This window comes from Pelobates fuscus, chromosome 13 (genome assembly GCF_036172605.1).
Source record: "Pelobates fuscus isolate aPelFus1 chromosome 13, aPelFus1.pri, whole genome shotgun sequence".
In the NCBI taxonomy this organism is placed as follows: Eukaryota; Metazoa; Chordata; class Amphibia; order Anura; family Pelobatidae; genus Pelobates; species Pelobates fuscus.
In genome coordinates, this window is record NC_086329.1 from 40,509,350 (window position 1) to 40,529,101 (window position 19,752).

At 37.8% G+C, this 19,752-nt stretch overlaps 1 protein-coding gene across 3 annotated transcripts in view; it reads left to right on the top strand.

The window, feature by feature from the left end:
* SLC8A3 (solute carrier family 8 member A3) overlaps positions 1-19,752 on the top strand; it is a 237,400-nt gene that overhangs the window by 211,648 nt on the left and 6,000 nt on the right. For 2 of the 3 annotated variants that reach the window (XM_063439532.1, XM_063439533.1), the window contains exons 4-6: positions 3,252-3,269; positions 6,207-6,337; positions 16,739-16,838. In XM_063439532.1, the coding sequence (XP_063295602.1) occupies positions 3,252-3,269; positions 6,207-6,337; positions 16,739-16,838 (249 nt within the window). The remainder of the gene's footprint in view (positions 1-3,251; positions 3,270-6,206; positions 6,338-16,738; positions 16,839-19,752) is intronic. The other variant, XM_063439534.1, reaches the window with a different exon arrangement.

Here is a 19,752-nt window from a genome sequence, read left to right on the forward strand (position 1 = left end):
ACAGCTTATTGTTATGAAGTTGGGGAGGTTCCATGGAGGATTATCATGACAAGTTCTTGTCAGACCAGCTGCGGTTTGTAACTTGGCTCTGTCTGTGTTCAAGTCAAATGTCTCATATGAAGGAGAATTGTTCTCTCCAAACTTCTGGAATTACATTTATTGTTCAAAGCTCTTCTGGATTTCTAACCCCATCTGATCTATCAGTGGGTTATGGATTCTTAAGCAAATCTGGATAGATCCTGGCAAATCAGAGTTGTCATTCCAGAAAATTGTTCAAAAGAACAATCATGAGACTTTCACAGCAGTGAACAGGAACGTTTCAGGAATCCGATTTCACACACAGAAAATACGCAGGTAGAAGAGACAGATGCCATGGCGTGTCAGAGGAAATTGAGTGCAATATTCTATCCACCAACCACTCTAATTTTCCTCTTCTGGAAAAGATTTTAAAAAGTGATGATACGGATTTGGTTTTGGAAACTCTGGCTCCTCTTTGTACTTTCAAGTCTATCTAAGGATCAACTTATAAAACATTCAATCCCGTTAAATCCGAAAAGATCACCCAACGACAGTCTTCTCATTCTTCCTCGAGGTATTGGAGTGGAAATTCTATTAAGGTTTCCCAGAAGCATTTAAAAGTATTCCAGATTTCTGATTGTAGGGCTGAAGACTCACCCTTTAGTTAAAAAGTGCTCTTCTCCTTGTGATCTCCCTTCACCAAGGAGGCTTTATATCTGTCAGCCCTCAATACTCTCTAAACTACAGGCTTTCTCAAGCAATGAACTTTATGTGATCTTCCAAGAGAATTGAGTAATAATGAGTACAATTCTTAAATCCAGCTGAAGATGATGTTGATTTTATTTATACTGGAGGTTTTGTTTTCTACGTTCTATTCATGACCTTTTTGTGTCCTGTCCTTTCTGGCCTCCACAATCACTCCTCTTTTACACATATGCCATCAGAACTCTTACTTGTGTCAATTCTGAAATTGGACACTGGACGATCATATTGCTTTATTTTCCCCTGCACTTGCGTCACTGAGAAGAAACGGTTGTAGAAGGGTTGCAATTTAGCTTCTCTATTTAAACCACATTTTGATTTATTCGGTGCCCTTTGATGGTTTCTTCTGGGCCCAACAACATGTTTCTCTGTATTGTGTGATATTCTGGTTTTCACTCTTTTTTTCCTTATGTTCGCATTCCTCTGGTTCCTTAGTGTAGCGGAGTTTGAATACCTAGCATAGGTATCTCCATTGGGCAGTCCTCGTAGCTAGAAGAAACAGTATACCAATCCAAGACACCCAGTTCTGGGAGTCAACTTGGTTTATTTGGCCACACACGGCTTTTTATGCACTGATCCCTACATGGGGCCTCTCACACAAAATTACAGGGGTTTTCCTCCCAAGATCTTCTGTGCCTGAGAGATAATTGTGTGAGAAACATCTATAACTTAATTATCTCTCAGGTACAGAAAAATCTACAATAATTTGCAACACCCCAAAAATACATTTTAATACTTCAGAACCCCACGAAAGTCACATCATCGAATAGCTTGGATCTGAGCACACACTTTGACGAAATATCACTCAGATCCCTTCAGTAGTTTGGGAACGCCATTCGAGTGAAGTTTTGATGAGTCGACCACGAGGTGATGATCTAAAACAGTTCCAGAGAAAATAAGGCAACAACCGGTCATCTTTTGGGGGTTCTCGCACAAACACCAAAGAATGCTCCCCCTGACTGTTAGCATAAGAATGTTCCCCCCGTTCAGTAGTCTATGTCTCCCGAACATCGTTCTCATAATGGTTCGGGAAGTTGGATGGGCAGCGGTAGCAGTTTACCGGGTGTTCGCGGGGTCGTGTGTGTGTGTGTGTGTGTGTATATATATATATATATATATATATATATATATATATATATATATATATATGGGTGCTGCTGTGGATAATGCATACAATACACAAGGTCCAGCACGCTCACTCATCCACTAAACTGCAAATTTATAGCTTACAGATTTTATTCTGGCATTAAACAATGTGTTTTAAAGAATACATTTGATGGGGTTATCATAACTTAGAATAGCTATGGAACCATGTAAGAGCCACACAAATATCTTAAGGAATCATATGAAAGATGTGCACACATGGATTCATATACACACAATATATAGATCTTAAGGAATCATATGAAAGATGTGCATACACGCATATATATATATATATATATATACATATACACACAATATAAATATATTTTTATATATTATATTGAGTTAGTCCAAATAAATATAAAGCAGTGTACAATTCAGAACATGATGTAGAGGTCTTCCACAGACAATCCTTTTCCAACATGCACTAGAACAGAACATCATGTTGTACATTAAAGGACCACTATAGTGCCAGGAAAACAAACTCGTTTTCCTGGCACTATGTAGTCCTTAGGTCCCTCCCGCTTGGCTCCCGCTGAGCAAGAGACGCGCGCGCATTCAAACTGCCTATAGGAAAGCATTTCTCAATGCTTTCCTATGGACGTCAACATCTTCTCACTGTGATTTTCACAGGTAGAATCACGGAAGCGCCCCAACGGCTGTCAGTGAGACAGCCACTAGAGGCTGGATTAACCCTCAGTGAAACATAGTAGTTTTTCTGAAACTGCTATGTTTTCAGCCGCAGGGTTAAAACTAGAGGGACCTGGCACCCAGACCACTTCATTGAGCTGAAGTGGTCAGGGTGCCTATAGTGGTCCTTTAAAATTCTAGGGGCAGGAAGTTACCTTAAAAATAATGAGATAATAAAAGGTCCAGAGATGATTTATCTGTGTTCATGAAGTGCGGTTAATCTTTCACTAACTCATTTACCTAAAATTTATATTTTGACCAAAAATATAGGATTCTGCTATAAGTTTGAGTATAGTTTATATTTTTATGTTTCACTTCAATATTATACAAGTGGTTTAGCAACTATTTAGGTTGGTTTTTTTTTTTCGTTGTAAGCCTCATGCCTGCATGAGAAGCTAATTTTATTTTGGCATGTTTTTAGTATGGTCTTGAGTAACTTATTTTAAGCAATGACTTCTTCTTAAATACATTTTTTGTCTATTACGTCCACTTTCCTTTGCATGTGCTTTTAGTATTTTGATTGCTCTCACCTTTTTCATTTAGATCATAACCATATTTTTTATTTCTGTTTTAAGTTCACTTTAGAACTTCATTTTAATTTATATTTCTCTCTTTTTTATGGTTTATTTACCAAGCTCTACTATTGAATCAAGGTAAGTTAAATTGTTTTTGTTCTACATTTTTAAGCTTTATTTGTGCATTTTTCTGTTTAGTAAACTGTTTTATATTTGACAGAATGGTCATATTAATTATATTGCTCTATTGGAAATGAAAAAAAACAACAACAACAAAATACAAAAGCCAAACATAATGCTATTTGGATTAGTATGTAATGGGTATTATATTGTTAATTGTCATTTATAGGGCATTTTGCACTGAACAATGAGTTGTGACTTGATAGCCTACTTGCAAATTTAATCTAAGACATCATAGAGAGAGAAAAACAATGTGAAATTTAGTTGCAATTGAGATTTTTCACAAAAAAGGAAGATACATGCTAAGCCAATCTCAGAAGTTTTAGTTATAAAACCGTAGACTTCTCATTTTAAAGAAAGAATATAGGCAGTTATAGCTTCTAGCTGTTGCTGCCTGTAACCAAATAGCATACATAACTCCACTCAACTGTGCTCTAATTAATTAAAATTGCTAAAATACCAATGTATTGCTTGCAAAGCATTCACAGGCAAAATGTCTTCAATTAATGTGTGTGAGAGCCTCACTTCACTGAGAGGGCATTTTTAGTTACTGAGGAAATTTAATATTTCACAGTGAAATGTGTTAGAATTTGTCAAATTAGTTAAATATTACTCTTTTACCTATATTTTTGTCCATGCTAAATGCATAATTGTTATGTATTATTCAGTGTTATTCCAAATACATCTAAGAAGCTTCCTGTTGGCTAGCAACCGTGTCAATCGCATTTTATTCATAGTATGTGATTTCAGCTTAATGCACTATGCCAGCAACATAGGGGTTTAAGCGTCAAGTATGGCACCTGCGTGCTCGTTCCTGTTCTCCTACAAGGGTCCGCAACCCATCACCCAGTGACAATGCTTCCACACATTAGTAAATTCTGGGACAGACAACTAAAAGGTGTTGTAACACTTTGCCTCTCTTGATAAATGCACTTCTAGCCTGCTAGGGAAGATGTTCTCTTGAAGAGTACAGCATTCTGTCTTGCTGACAGCACTGTTAGGCTCACCATGCTGGTATATTAACCCCAGGTAAAATGCTAATTCAATGTGGTTCCAGGTCAGGAGGACACAAACTCAACACCATTCGAGTTTTGTATAAAACCATTCCCTAGCTCCAGCTCTGCAACAATTGGTTCTGAGAACGTGTGTATCCAAATCACTGTGCCCCAGTGCTCTGTGGTGCTCATGTCATACAATATTCGGATGGGGAGTCCAATTTCTCCCATGAGTCTCTCTTCTGATTTCTTGCCCCCTCCCATGTCTTAAAGCTACCAGGAACCATCTTACATTTATCTTCAAGCCCTATTCGCTTTTATTTCTTTAATTTTTTTCTCCAAGCTTCCCATAGGGATGTGACAGTCTCTTTCAATGTATGAGCCTTCTGCAGAAAAATAATTACATTTATCTCTGGGGACAACTTCCATAAGCTTAATGGTCAACATCTAGAGAAATTGTCTGTTTTTTATGTATATTTGTACATTAAATCCTACGTCTATTTGGTTGGTTGTTTGATTTTTTGTTCATGCATCTACGTGTAAAAAAAAAAGAATAAAAAATTCTTATAATACAAATTACAATCGCAAAACAAAACTTTGCAGATTTTTGGGGGGGTTTTTTTTGAGAGGGAGAGGGGGGTTTGTGTTTTGTTGGAGGTATGGGAAACCCCTCTCAACAAGAGTGGAGTGGAATTAATAATTCAGTCAATTATTCATGACCTCCTGATAATTTTATTGGCATAATCACTATATCCATGGAATTGAGAAGGTTTCCTTAGTGTTTAATTAAAATTCTTTCCAAATCTCAGTGGCATTAGTACTGAGTACTTTCATTGACTTCAGTCACATCTAGTGGCAATGTACATAAATTAATGTTCAGTATCTTCACTCTTGAATGATGAGCTAATTGCTTAATAACATCCAGTATTATTGTAAGCAAACTTACCGTAAGATTTAATAATGTTGCCTGGTTTCCTTGAGTATTATTTAAATACTGTGATTTGGTAAAATATAGGGATGATCTATTCTAATAGACGTCGTGTTGTTTGTATCATGTGTTGAATTGTGTAACATTGTATTCTAAATGTTCTCCAGAACAACGTAACAGTCCCAAAATCACAATTCATACATACAAATTATAAATCAGATAAGAGGTAACTAATTGTTTTAGAATATAAAGTACAGTTTGTTTTTCTGCAAAAACAAGTTTTTTGTTGCCGAGTAACTTGCGACCTCAAAAAATATCCACCTGATCAACTAATCTTTTATTCACCACTTATTGTAACTTGTTCCCCCTTACTTGCCAAGAAATTTGTATTATGAAATCTTTAATACAACATACAGTGTTTGGATGTTTATGATTATACACAGCTTTTGGATTGAACGTTTATATTTATGTCTTTGTCTGTTTCTTGTTTATGGTGTCATTTTTGGACTTTTGTGTTTTGGTTGTAGTAATATTTTTTTTGCATATCATTACTTGTTATATTTCAAGTGATCATCTAGCTTCCCTATTGATTATTTTCTACTGGTCACTAAAATCTTGGCCAATGGTATTTCTAAATGGGAAATTATTCTAGCTTTGGACAGTTGATAAAATGTATAGAACATTTTATTTTATTAAATTGATTTATTTGATAAGTGAGATGAAGAGGGGTCTTAGTGGTGTTCCATTAAATTACTTTAAGAATGATAAAGGTATAATTTATCTTAGCCAGGCTGGTGGAAGCCTAATGTAAAAGTAAGCATTGATCGCCATGTTAAACAATAAGTAGTATTTAGCCATATTTAGGCTTTGCACATATTGCCCCATCTTTGCTGTGACGAGTATGACCCATTCAGTGCACCAAAGAGTTTTACAGTTTTGTATTAGATTCTTTTTTTTCTGTTCTGTCTCCAGCTGTAGAACTATCAGAAAGGAAGCCTTCCGTTGAGGAGGAAGAAGCAAAGCGCATCGCAGAGATGGGGAAGCCAGTTCTCGGAGAACACCCAAAGCTGGAAGTGATCATTGAAGAATCTTATGAGTTCAAGGTTAAAGATTTTTTATTACTATATCCAGAAATTTTTCCTGAGATAGTAACATTGGTCTTTAGGGAATATAAAATGGGAATATCATCCTGGATTGCAAAAATTATCAGAACATATATACGTGATAATTGTTGCCGATTTTATTATTACTATTTTGACAATTGAAAAGTACATAGTAGATCACGTTTTATATAGTTAAAAAAACAACTACATGATTGTTGGAGAGGACCTGCTGTAAGGATGGTGTCAACATTGTAAAAAGGAGAGGGATTCTTGTTTCCTGAAAGGGTAATACAGTGAGTTAGAAATTATGGCCCGTTCATAAGCACTAATGGCATTATCAAACCACTAGAGTGAGATATCAAAGAATTACAAATTTAAGCTCAAATTAGCTGAACTGGAAAAAAAGGTTATATCCGCGATGCTTCCAGTTAATCTAGTTTTGCCTTAAATTTGAACTTTATTTGAATTCACATTTATTTTTTTTATGCATTGGTTGGTGGTTTAGAACAACAACAAGCAAGATTACCTGGTTGGCAATGAGGTATGGTTCTGGAGTTTTACTTACCGGTATATCTTTTAGTTAGGATTATACTATAAACCTAGACTCCTCAAAAATGCATTTTGTATATCTAAGCAATATTTTTCTGAATTACTACACAAGGTAGCAAAGGTATGGGGTACATACTTTAACAGTAAATGGACAATAGAAAAGCCATCTTGAATAATAACCTTAAGAGAAACATTTTTACGCACAAATAATATTACAAGAAATATTTAAAGTAGAAATTACATGGCAGCTGATAGGAACACGCATCTCTTTGAGTGATGTACTTTGACGTAATTGAGTGATTGTGTCAAGCACTTCAATGCCTAAAAAAATTTAAAATATATCCTAATCTTTAATTATAGCTGCTACCACACCTTGTGTAATCCAACAACAACAATAAAAACATAAAAAGATAAAGTGAAGTGGAGCGCTAAATGTGCAGTTGCCACTAAAGAAGGATTTTGTGATGTGTCTTCACACCCATCTGGAATTGTATCTTGCTTCCAAATGCACTCAGTGCCTTAAAATAAAAATAGATACAACATAGTCTAACCTGGTGTTAACACCCAATAAAATGATATAAGTCAATGAAACACTCACATATACCAGAGCATATAAGTAAGCTCTGTGTAAACATCTGGGTCCTTTCTGGCAACCACTTCCCTCAATACAATACAGAAATTGCATTTTAGATCTTCACCACTTTAAAGTCGCAAAAGGAAGTCAGATAACATAATACTGTATAACAGGAGAAATAACAAACATTTAAAATACAAACACTGTAAAAAAGCCTAAATCTTGGCTCTATGTGATGACGGTCATATAAAGGTCCACACCCCTTTTCTCCAGAAGTCTGCTCCTTTCTTCTAATAACGGAGTGACCGGACTGCTTTTAATATCATAAGGATTTAGCATTGCAAAAAAACGTAAATTAAAATTAAACAAAATAGAATCAATATGCCATGATCTAGTAAAAGTGGTTGGCTAATAAGCTTCTTCAGCTTGTGAATAAAATACTCGCTGAGACCTAACTTGTCTATCTAGAGGTGTGAGTGATATCCTTCTTCTACTCCCCGAATCACATGCAGAGCCTGCTACTTCTGCTTTGTTGTTTAACCCCTTTCTCCTTTGGCCAGTTGGGTGTTACCTGATCATCACCAATTGTGCTGCATAGACACAGCTTGACATTTTAAATCCTAAAAACTCCATCTACTAGGGAGTCACACAGGTTCTCTACTTCTGCTCATACAGAAAATATAACATTTTGAAACATTCATATATTTAGCCAGTTACTCTTATCTTCACCAAGTTGGTGCAGGTATTATCCCCCATTAATGGCAGCGGTGACACCAGCGCATAATAATAATGTATTATTACAGATTGCAGCAGAAAAATTGCACATTACACAGAAGAACTATAAAACACCTTGTCACAAGTAGATTATACACATCTCCATCAAGATGTGCTATTTTGTCTCATGTTGTTTGTACCAAGGCCTTTCTTCTGTGGACCTTCTGGGAAAGCAAATCTATTTTTTTTTTCTAACACATCCCAGCTCATGTTCATCTGGTATTGTTGCAATGTATTCTAATACAGATTAAATAGCCATATCCTTTACTGGCTCTAAGCTTCCTGGCGCCTTCTAGTGGCTGACTCTGATATTTGCACATTCTCTTTGTTATTGTCTAAAGTAACAGACTATTTCTCGTAAGCAAGCGGTATGGGGAAGCAGCCCTTTAAATTGTCATTGAAATGTCTTTGAAAAGATTGCGGTGTGAGCACAATTAAATCCCTGTTCACACCACTAACCCCAGGTATCAATGGATAGCTGGGGCCATTTTTAGTAGGTATACTGGAGTTAGTATAAGAGTTGGGTATGGTGGGCAGAGCGTTAGTGTGGGGGTTGGTGAAGGGTTAGCGGTAATTATCAAAAATGGATTTAGATCCTAAACTTATTAGGGACTTGACAATCAGGACCGATATATAAATTTATTTTGAGTTCTATTTCTTTAGTTGCACTGGATGTGTATACATTATTATAAGCAAAAATGTGAAAAATAATTGTTGTTTTTCTAGTTTGTTTTTCCATTTTTAACATTTTATTCACACATAATGTTGTGTTAGGTATACACATAGGATGTAAAATGAAAGCCAGTGTCTGTCCTTTTAAAAATTATATATGATATGTATGGGAGCACTTAAAGAGAAAACTTTAAATTATGGTGGAACATATGGCTCAAATTTAAGGTTTTATTTTGGTTCAGAACATGGACAACTGCCTCCATCCTTAAGTGGTTAAGGAAGGTAGCTGGGGGATTTTTCAGGTTTTTAACAATGGTATAATTTCCTGAAAAGTGATGTTTTTCCTTCTAACATCCAACGTGTGATGATTTGATGGTTTTGACAAAATATTAACCAGTTTAACCACATTGAATAAATAAGTGTAAAATACATGTGCCCTTTGAGAGCAGGACTTTGATAGGGTGACAAGATGTACTCTTTAACAAGATACACTTGGGAAAAAAAATAATTATATACAGCTGTAACAGAAGTGGGTTCTCTTTTTTTTTATTATAATAGTTCTAGAACTGAATTCTAAAAATGGAGCAATTGGTAGGAGCATCACATTAGTTTCTATGATGATTGTTCCACTTTTAGAACTTTGCCCCAGAATTGCTCTTTATAAATAACCACCAGCAACGTCAATGCAGCCTTGAAGTATACATTTTTTATAAGCATCACTAGCTAAAAGGGGACATCTGGTTTTATTCGCTATGTGCTTGAGTAGTCGTTTTATTTCTACTTGTTGTAAAGACCTTTCACCTTAGAACATTTAAATGATTAACTAGGGCTCAGCCTTCCTCTATATGTTATGTTAAAGCATTTAAAATTGTTCAGCTGCTTGTTTCCAATACATTTCACCAGTTAGCTTTGTAATTCATCACACTGTGTATATTTAAAGGGGATCTGTCACTTTTGTGAAAAATGCACTATTGAATAAAAGCTTAAAAATCACCTATAACTTCTGTTTTAACTATGGCGGGAATGTTGGGGGGGCATAAGGGGGGGGGAGCGGGGGTAGTGGCATGCACAGTACAATGAAAAGACAAGTACTATCAAATCGATTATTAAGAATATTTTAAATGCTGAATAGATACTTGAAATTTTTTTTAAACAACATGAAAGTATTTTAAAATTCCAATTTATTTAATATAAAATTATTTCCCGGATCTTTTTCAACTAAACAGCTGTGCATCTCGCTCCTCTACCAGTAAAACGAAAATAGATAAATGCCAAATGTGCTTTAGAAACAGAGTATTAAGATCTAATGTTTCAGGGTAAAAGTAATTCATAGAGTTATTTTTATATTAATTTATCATTTGCAGAATCATGTTCCTGTTCTTGATTTGTACCATTATCTGTGGATATGATCAATGAAGTGAAGAGGGTGATGAAGGGGCCCTCCCTAATAATTATTAACTACACTACAGGAATGTGATAGTTATAATATAGAGCTCCATACTAAGTGAACGATTTCTCATATACCGAGTCTTCATTTGCTTTGCTTTTTGTGTTAACATTCAACATTTTATTTGGAATGAAACTGAATTTGAAATAAGAGTTAAAATAATAACATTTAGTCCCTCTATTCTTTCAATTTAATTTTAAGATGCACTTAATTTTTGCTTTACTTATATTTAGAAAAAAATAAAAATAAAAATAAATACATAATAAATAAATATATTATATATATATATATATATATATATATATATATATATATATATATATATATATATATATATATAGAAAGACAGAGAATGACTGCACTCAGGGACTTGTAAATATCACTAAAACTTAACTTTTAATGTTCAAAATAAATCAAATCAACGTTTCAGCCCCATATTTGGGCTTTCATCCTGAGTGAAGTCATTCTCTGTTTTTCTATGCTATTTGCAATATAGAATAGGGGATCATCTGCTAAATACAGATAAAATGGAGAGACATAGCGTTTAACTGTGTGGGAGTAAGTGAGGTGTTAAAATTTACAATTGGCCACTCACAAATTATCAGATGTAAATCAGCCTTGAGTGAAATCTTTTTCTTCTGATTCTTCACACTCCCATCAGTCAGAGTATTTGCTCAAAAGAGAAAGTATATGGAGAAAAAATAAAGTGCAATTCCAGAGTAAAGTATAAAAAGAATTTAATAACTTACATATAAGTTAAAAGCATTGAATATATCACCACTGGGCGTCCTACGCGTTTCGTCCTAAGATGGGACTTCCTCAGGGACTTGGTGCATCAATCACAACAGAAAATGTGTATAAAAAACATACCCCCCCGCCCGTTCTTATATATCCCCTCCCGGAGTTCATTATTCAATTATTCCCGGCCGGTGTTTTTTCTCCGTTCGGGCCCAGCCGGGAATAATTGAATAATGAACTCCGGGAGGGGATATATAAGAACGGGCGGGGGGGTATGTTTTTTATACACATTTTCTGTTGTGAAACAGAGATTCCTCTTCACCCTCAACATAGAGCATCGTCTCATGTTTGGAGTGGACAGCTCTATGCACTCTGGGGATTGCTATACTCATTATACTCCCCTGGGATTATACTCACTAGCTCTTCTTAGAGCTGTTTCTGCTATACTCTCTGGAGAAGGAGAGGTTCACCCACTGGAAGCTATATCCTGATCTTGTGTCCAGGGTGGGTGGAGGACGGCGAGACCCCCAACCAAGCTGCGGTGGTTTGTGGGGTCTACGGTGCTGATGGTGTCTAGTGGAGTGCTTGGAGTCCTCGGTGAGCACTAGGAGCATCGATTGACGGAGGCACCCGGTTAGGGTGCCAGGCGGTCTGTCACACACAACTTAGGAAAAGATGCAAAGCCAGTAAACCTGTTCTGTGGAAAAGCAACTCGTATGGCTTGACTGGTGTGCAGATTTTTGTTTAACATTGTATTAACTATCCATAGACTTCAGGTGGAAGGGGTTTTCAATCACAATTTTCCCCCACCATAACCTATTTGGATTTTTCCCAAGCACTACCAAGCCTCAATAAGCAAACCAGTAACCAACCTCATTCTGATGATTTGCATTAACAATGAAACAGCTGTCCATGATTGAATTACTGGCATTGCATATTTTCCTATGTTGTTTCAAAGCTGTTGTATACAGCAAACAGACTCAAAGAAATCCATGTTTAAAATTGAATGAGGCTAAAATGTGATTCTTTGTTGGACTAATTTGCAAATGTCCACCCAGAATCCTTTGCGGTAGTAACATCATTGCAGATTTGTGATTTCTGTGGGAAAAGCAAGTCTTATGGCTTGACTGGTGTCCAGATTTTTGTTAAACATTGTATGTATATAATTTGTAAAAGTTGCAGCACAAATGTATAAAAGTAAATCCAAAGCAAATAAAGGAAGATCCAGTTGGGTAAAAAAAAAATTTGTAATAAGGACTTATTCTGCTTACCGTATATACTCGAGTATAAGCCGAGTTTTTCAGCACATTTTTTGTGCTGAAAAACCCCAACTCTGCTTATACTCGAGTCAATAGTCTGTATTATGGCAATTTGCATTGCCATAATACAGACTGGGGCTGTGGGGGCTGTGAAAGATGTTACTTACCTCTCCTGCAGCTCCTGTCAGCTCCCTCCTCCTCCGCGCCGTCCGTTCAGCACCTCGGTCAGCTCCCACTGTAAGTCTCGCGAGAGCCGCGGGGTCATAGTGCGGCTCTCGCGAGACTTACAGTGTTAGCTGACAGAAGAGCTGACCGGACGGCGCGGAGGAGGAGAGAGCTGACAGGAGCTGCAGGAGAGGTAAGTAACATCTCTCACAGCCCCCACAGCCCCCCACTGAACTACCAATCCCACTGGACCACCAGGGAAGGAGCCCCCCTCCCTGGCACGCTAGCAAGCAGGGAGGGGGGGCAAAAAAAATGTATGATAGTAATAAAAAGAAATAAATTAATAATATAACAAAAAAAAAAAATAATAATAATACAATAATAATAGAAATAGTAATAAAAAAATAATAATATAACAAAAAAAAAAAAATAATAATAAAAAATATATTAAAATGCCCACCCCCCACCAAGGCTCTGCATCACACACACACACACACACACACACACACACACACACACACACACACACACTGCACTCATATACACACTGCATTCACACACACACTGCACTCACACTGCATTCACACACACACACACACTGCATTCACACACACACACTGCACTCATATACACAATGCATTCACACACACTGCATTCATATACACACTGCACTCATACACACACACTGCATTCACACACACACACACTGCACTCATACACACTGCATTCACACACACACACACACTGCACTCATACACACTGCATTCACACACACACACTGCACTCACACTGCATTCATATACACACTGCATTCATACACGCACTCATATACACACTGCATTCACACACACACTGCACTCATATACACACTGCATTCACACACACACACTGCACTCATATACACACTGCATTCACACACACACACTGCACTCACACTGCATTCACACACACACACACACACTGCATTCACACTGCATTCACACACACACTGCATTCATATACACACTCTGCACTCATATACACACTCTGCACTCATACACACACTCTGCACTCATACACACACTCTGCACTCATACACACCCTCTGCACTCATACACACCCTCTGCACTCATACACACCCTCTGCACTCATACACACCCTCTGCACTCATACACACCCTCTGCACTCATACACACACTCTGCACTCATACACACACTCTGCACTCATACACACACTCTGCACTCATTCACACACTCTGCACTCATTCACACACTCTGCACTCATTCACACACTCTGCACTCATTCACACACTCTGCACTCATTCACACACTCTGCACTCATTCACACACTCTGCACTCATTCACACACTCTGCACTCATTCACACACTCTGCACTCATACACACACTGCACTCACACACACACTGCAAATACAAATTCAATTAATATAATTTTTTTAGGATCTAATTTTATTTAGAAATTTACCAGTAGCTGCTGCATTTCCCACCCTAGTCTTATACTCGAGTCAATACGTTTTCCCAGTTTTTGGGGGTAAAATTAGGGGCCTCGGCTTATATTCGGGTCGGCTTATACTCGAGTATATACGGTATATTGTGCATATTTTCATAATAGTAAAAACAAATTATTTTAAAAATAATTTACACAACAGTGACTGTTTTTGAGAAGTAGTGATGAGTGGCAAGATGGCAACTAGAGACCCAGAACCCAGTTCAACATATTCAGCCTATGCCCTCTAAGGGTTGAGCAGTAGTGTCTGCAGTAGAAAGTACCGCTTCAGGCTTAGTTGCCAAAGTGTAGGTAAATGTGTTTGTCATGGGTTCTCTAGTCTATTGTCATTATTCCCTCAACCCTCCACTAGTTCCAGATGTACTGCATATGGTGATAATGCTATTGCTGTCCAGAGGTTTGCCAATATAATGGACGCAACCAGTCATATTGGGTAGAAAATCAATCTGTGCTTTATTAGGCCACACTCTGCCTTTTTATACAGTGCCCTCTAGCATGGGATTTCCAAGACAAAATCACAGGGGTTTCCTTCCCACAAGCCATTGTGTTTGAGAGATAATTGAGCTTCAATTAAGATAACTCCATTATCTCTCAAATAAGAAAACTTACATACAATTTTAACATATCACGAAAATACATGAAAACAGTACAGGAACTCCACAAAAATCTTATTCCCAAATAGCCGCGATCTGAGTGCACAACATATCCAAAAAGCGCTCAAATCAGTTCGGTCAAACAAGAGTTAAGTTCGAACAAAGCTATGACCGACCGGCATGAGGTGGTAGCCCAAAACAGTTCCAGAGAATCGGGAGGCTTGCTGGTCGACTTTCGGGGGTTCCTGTGCATACACTGCCGAACGCTTCCCCTTGTTCGGTAGTTAATTTCTCCAAAAACGCAGTTTTCCTAGCTGGTCAGGAAGTCAAACGGGCAGTGGTACAAGTTTCCGCGGGGTTCGTGAGCTTGCGTAGCCTATTCAGAGATCCATGCATTGACGACCATGTACCGCTGCCTGCATTCGGGAGGCAAGATAACCGCCAGTCCTGATAGCACGTGTGTTTGTATATGGGAATGGCGGCCTTCCAGGGAAGCCGTTTGTGGTTAACAACCAGGGGTGGTCGGTGATTACGAGGTGTTAACAAGGGGGACCACTGTAACAGTCCTTTAAGCACACAATGAGTTAAAATCCGTTTAGGCGATATTCCCCTTCCAGATAGACGAGCAGCTACTGCAATTGCCAATCTCCCGAACTGCAAACACATGAATACTCCAACTCCCGAACAGGAAACACAAGAAAACTGTAAACAGCCAAACATGAAAACCATACGAACAGTTTACACTCCTGGCAGTCGCACTGTAACAGCATACAATCCAATTCCCTCCAAGAACGAGGCGACACTTCGTTTGAGGGTCAAGCAGAACTGATTTACTGGGGCTACCTCCCCGGCTTTTATGCAGGTCTTCCACCTGGTGGACACTCCCCTAGGGGACCAGATGGGAAACTGGGATAGATAGTGGACATTGACCAATCAAAAGCTTACACATTTAAATACTCCCACAATGCATTATAATACTCCTCTCTGTCCTGGAGATAATTGGGAAGTAATCCAATTATCTCCAAGGACAGAGGCAAAACTCCATTAGCCACATGTTCGTAAAAATACATAAAATTACACAGTGTTACAATTACTACATAAAACATATACATTTAACATATCCCCAGATAGCTTAGATCTGAGCGCACATTCTTACCGAATGGCGCTCAGATCACATACATACAGTTCAATCGCCATGGAGCCAAAGTCTTTCACATAGTCGTTCGTTACACGAATGGGCTCCATGGCATAGCTATCTGGGGTAACACTGCTCACATAGGGAAAGTACTGAACGGACGGCGTTCGTATGAATTGCAGGAGAAGGGAGGTCGTGCAAATAAGAGTCCGTTTTGAGTTCCATAGATTTGGAGCTGAACACCGCTGGTGGGAGTTCAGATGGCCACTGCCTTGTGTTCGGTTATACAAACAGCGGCCACCCAGCGTTCACCAATTAAGCTGCGGTTAACCGCAGCTTCTGGGAGGTTAATCAATGGCACACTCCTTGTCCAGGTGGTCCCCCCATTCGTGCGTTGGTTCGGTAGATTCAATCTACCGAATGCCCAGCCAGAAAGGCACGAACAAGCCTTTCTAAAGGGGAAAATAACAACGTTTAGCATGGGGCCATAGTCCAGAGGGAGCAGGCAAGCAACCAGGCTTCTCCAGTGCCCAGTGGCGAGGTTGGTTCCACCACAACCACACATAGTCTGTTCGGTAACCGGTAGTATCTGGTAGTAATTCCATTCGAATGCAGGGCGATATCAGACGAAACAAAGTAAAAATAAGGGAACACGTAGGTAAGAGGAGTCCTATCTCCCGTGACAGTGTTATTCTATTGCGGTAGTGGTATAGACAAACTCATGTCCTCTATTTTCCCTCCATCAGCCCATATAATCAAAATCTGTTCTGTCAATTGTTGTTATGTTGGTCTGTCCATTTATGCTCTTGTCTTATTAACGCCCTTTATTTTCCAGATTATTCCTCTGATAGTGTACATTCTTGAAGCAGGAAATATGCATTATTTCGTACATATCACCCAACCCATGTTTTTGGTTGTATTTCATACTTTTTCTAAATGTCTGTATTTCTCATTGCTATGTTTGTTGCTTTTTCTGTCCTTTACTTGTAGAGCACCGTGGACAAGTTGATTAAGAAGACTAACCTTGCTTTGGTGGTGGGTACTCATTCTTGGAGGGACCAGTTTATGGAAGCTATCACAGTCAGTGCTGGTGAGAACATGCTTCTTCTCTTTTTTTCAGTTGCATGCTTACACTATGTCTATATACGTACAGTTTCCCACGTTCTACCAAAAGTATTTCATTGGTCCTTACTGGAAGAACAGTCTGACTATTGGTTGTTTTAGAATATTTTCACAAGATCTTGGAGTGAATAAAGAGATTGCGACAGATTGTGGCCTTCGGGAGAAACAACCTTTATTTAGGTAGTGGGGGATGGTGTGTAGCAGAATAAGAATCAAATCTTTAGAAGAGGCAGAACTTATCTTTATAGGTCAATCCCCTAACACTTTCTTGCACATACAGTAACCATTTATAGACGGACAATCTAATTACATTTTCTAGTATGTTGACCGTATAGAAACAAAAAGATGATCAGGCTGACCATCCATAAAAGATAAATATTACAGGTAAAAACATTTAGTTTTTCTGATTATGCCAAAAAGTCTAAAACTTTGCATTCATAAATAAAAAAAAATGGTAGCATTTTTTTTTTTTTTGTCATTTAAAAATAGTATTCTCGATCTAGCCACATATTTACTGGCATTTTAAAATAGTATTCTCGATCTAGCCACATATTTACTGGCATTTTAAAATAGTATTCTCGATCTAGCCACATATTTACTGGCATTTTCAAAGAGTATTCTCGATCTAGCCACAGATTAGTTAACTGTCTAAACTCTGGCAGGGGAACTCTCCACTCTTGAAAGTTCTGAAAAGGGTTTAACTTGCAATTCCCATAATATAAAAGACTCTAAGACCTAATCACATTTTAAGGTGTTATTCTGTATCAAATTATAAAGTGTAAAAACCCTAAAGTAAAGCCACATATCTTGTAACAGCTGGATGAACAACCGTGCTCTGTGCCGTAATGCTTAAACTACTGGTGTTGGCAGACATTCAAAAACAAAAAAAAGAAATGCTATAGAATTGATGCTACTCTCTTTAGGTAATGTTTTAGTTTTTTTGAGCTCTGTAGTGGAAAAATGAGACAGCCTTTCAATAACTTTTTACTCAACAATTTATTTTGTTTTTTTCTGTTACATTCTGTTCTCATTATCTTTGTACATATATTAGTGCCAAACAACCAAACATACCGAAATGACAGTTAACAAATGATTAAACAATCTATGCTTCGCTACATTAGTCTTCCTAATTTTTTGGATGACTAATGCAGTGAAAGCTTGTTTTTTGTTTGTTTGCTGACTGCCAGTTTTGCATATTCATGCTCATAACTCCTCCACCCCACAAGAATTTAATATTAATTTTTTTTAATCAATGCTTTTTTTTTTAATTCCATATCATTATAGCACTATTTTCATTGTGATGATAAAAACACCTTATTGCAGCCACTGTTATGTTTTTCCTGTTATCCTAATGTAATTTTTAGTTTGCAGTATGTTATTTAATGCCAATCATTCAATAATCATGGAGAGGGGGGTGGCTTTGGACTTAATCACTGTTTTTTTCATGCATATAAAGGTGAGTGGGTTGTAAGGTGGGAGGGATGGTGCATGGAGAAAGGGAATACCCAAAAAGTTTGTGATATTCTGTCCTTCAAATAAATACCAGTAGCACGTTGGTGTGCACAAAGCAACTTTTTGCGCAGCCTCTGGTTTGTTCTATTTATCCTGTGTGTTATTTAACCCCTTAATGACACAACTTCTGGAATAAAAGGGAATCATGACGGAATATATCCGTCGTCTGTCCTTAAGGGGTTAATGCCTTTTAAGTGCAGTATTATTTGCAGGTGTTAAGGGTATAATGCTTGGTAATGCTTGGTTGCTGCCCAGTAAGTTGTTTTTGTCTGCCTATGATGTGGCTCACTAAATAGTATAAAACAAACACCCAATTGCAATGATCAAGAAGTTAGGAATCCTCCCTTCCACCATAAGCATGAATGAATGATTCCCAAAGTGTACACCATATATCCAGAGGGGCTATTTGATTTCTCCTTTAGTAAAAAAAAAAAAATTAGTGTGATCCATATGACTCCCTACTAGCCTGGAAGAACCCAATACAAAATCAACAGAGGTGTAGAGCCATCAAGTTCCTTAAACTTGTATGTTGTAAGTTGAAGGTTTCTTATAAGTGTTTATAAGTGTTTGATAAATGTCAGAAGTTTATCTCATACATGTTGGATTACAGACATGGTCACCTTTATCCTATTAAACTGATTTAAAGTGGCTCTGTCACCATCTGTGGTCTTTGCATGATTTGCTAGGTCTCTGACTGTGACATTGTTAGTGGGGGTCTGGTGGCTATAGGGGTGTGGGGACAGGAACAATGGTATTTCTTTACCTGAAACTGTCCCTCGTGGGCACCGCCATCCTATTCTGTTCAGTCCTCTTAAGCTCCTGGAGCTTCAGATGCCAGGATGCAATGTCAGTGCTGTACTCTCACACATGCACGAGAGTACAACATTGAGGTCTGGGGGGATCCTACGCGACCTCTGGATCCCCCAAAGAAAGAGCTTTTTTTCCCCAGGTGATAATTAGGGGATATGACCATTTTAACAAAAGGTAGCTCTGCTTTTTTGTCAAGCTTGTCAAGTGAAATTCGAATGCAGTCAACTTGAGTATTTGATAAAGATTTGATCTTTATGAAATACTATTTTTTTACATAGGGGGGGCAGAGCCACTTAAAAAAGAATCTATACAGTGCACTCAAATAATTTTTTAAAACTTTTTTTATGTTTCATCCATATGCTACAATTGTTTAAAATATTTTTTTTTCCTGTCAGTCTACACACAGCACCCCATAATGACAAGGCAAAAAGTTTTTGAAAACTTTGCAAATGTATTAACCCCTAAAGGACACATGACAGACTTGAACCTAATCAATCTCTGGAGAGTCCTGTAAAACCGGATTTCCACCAACAGTCCCCATCCACTCTGACAGAGCTTGA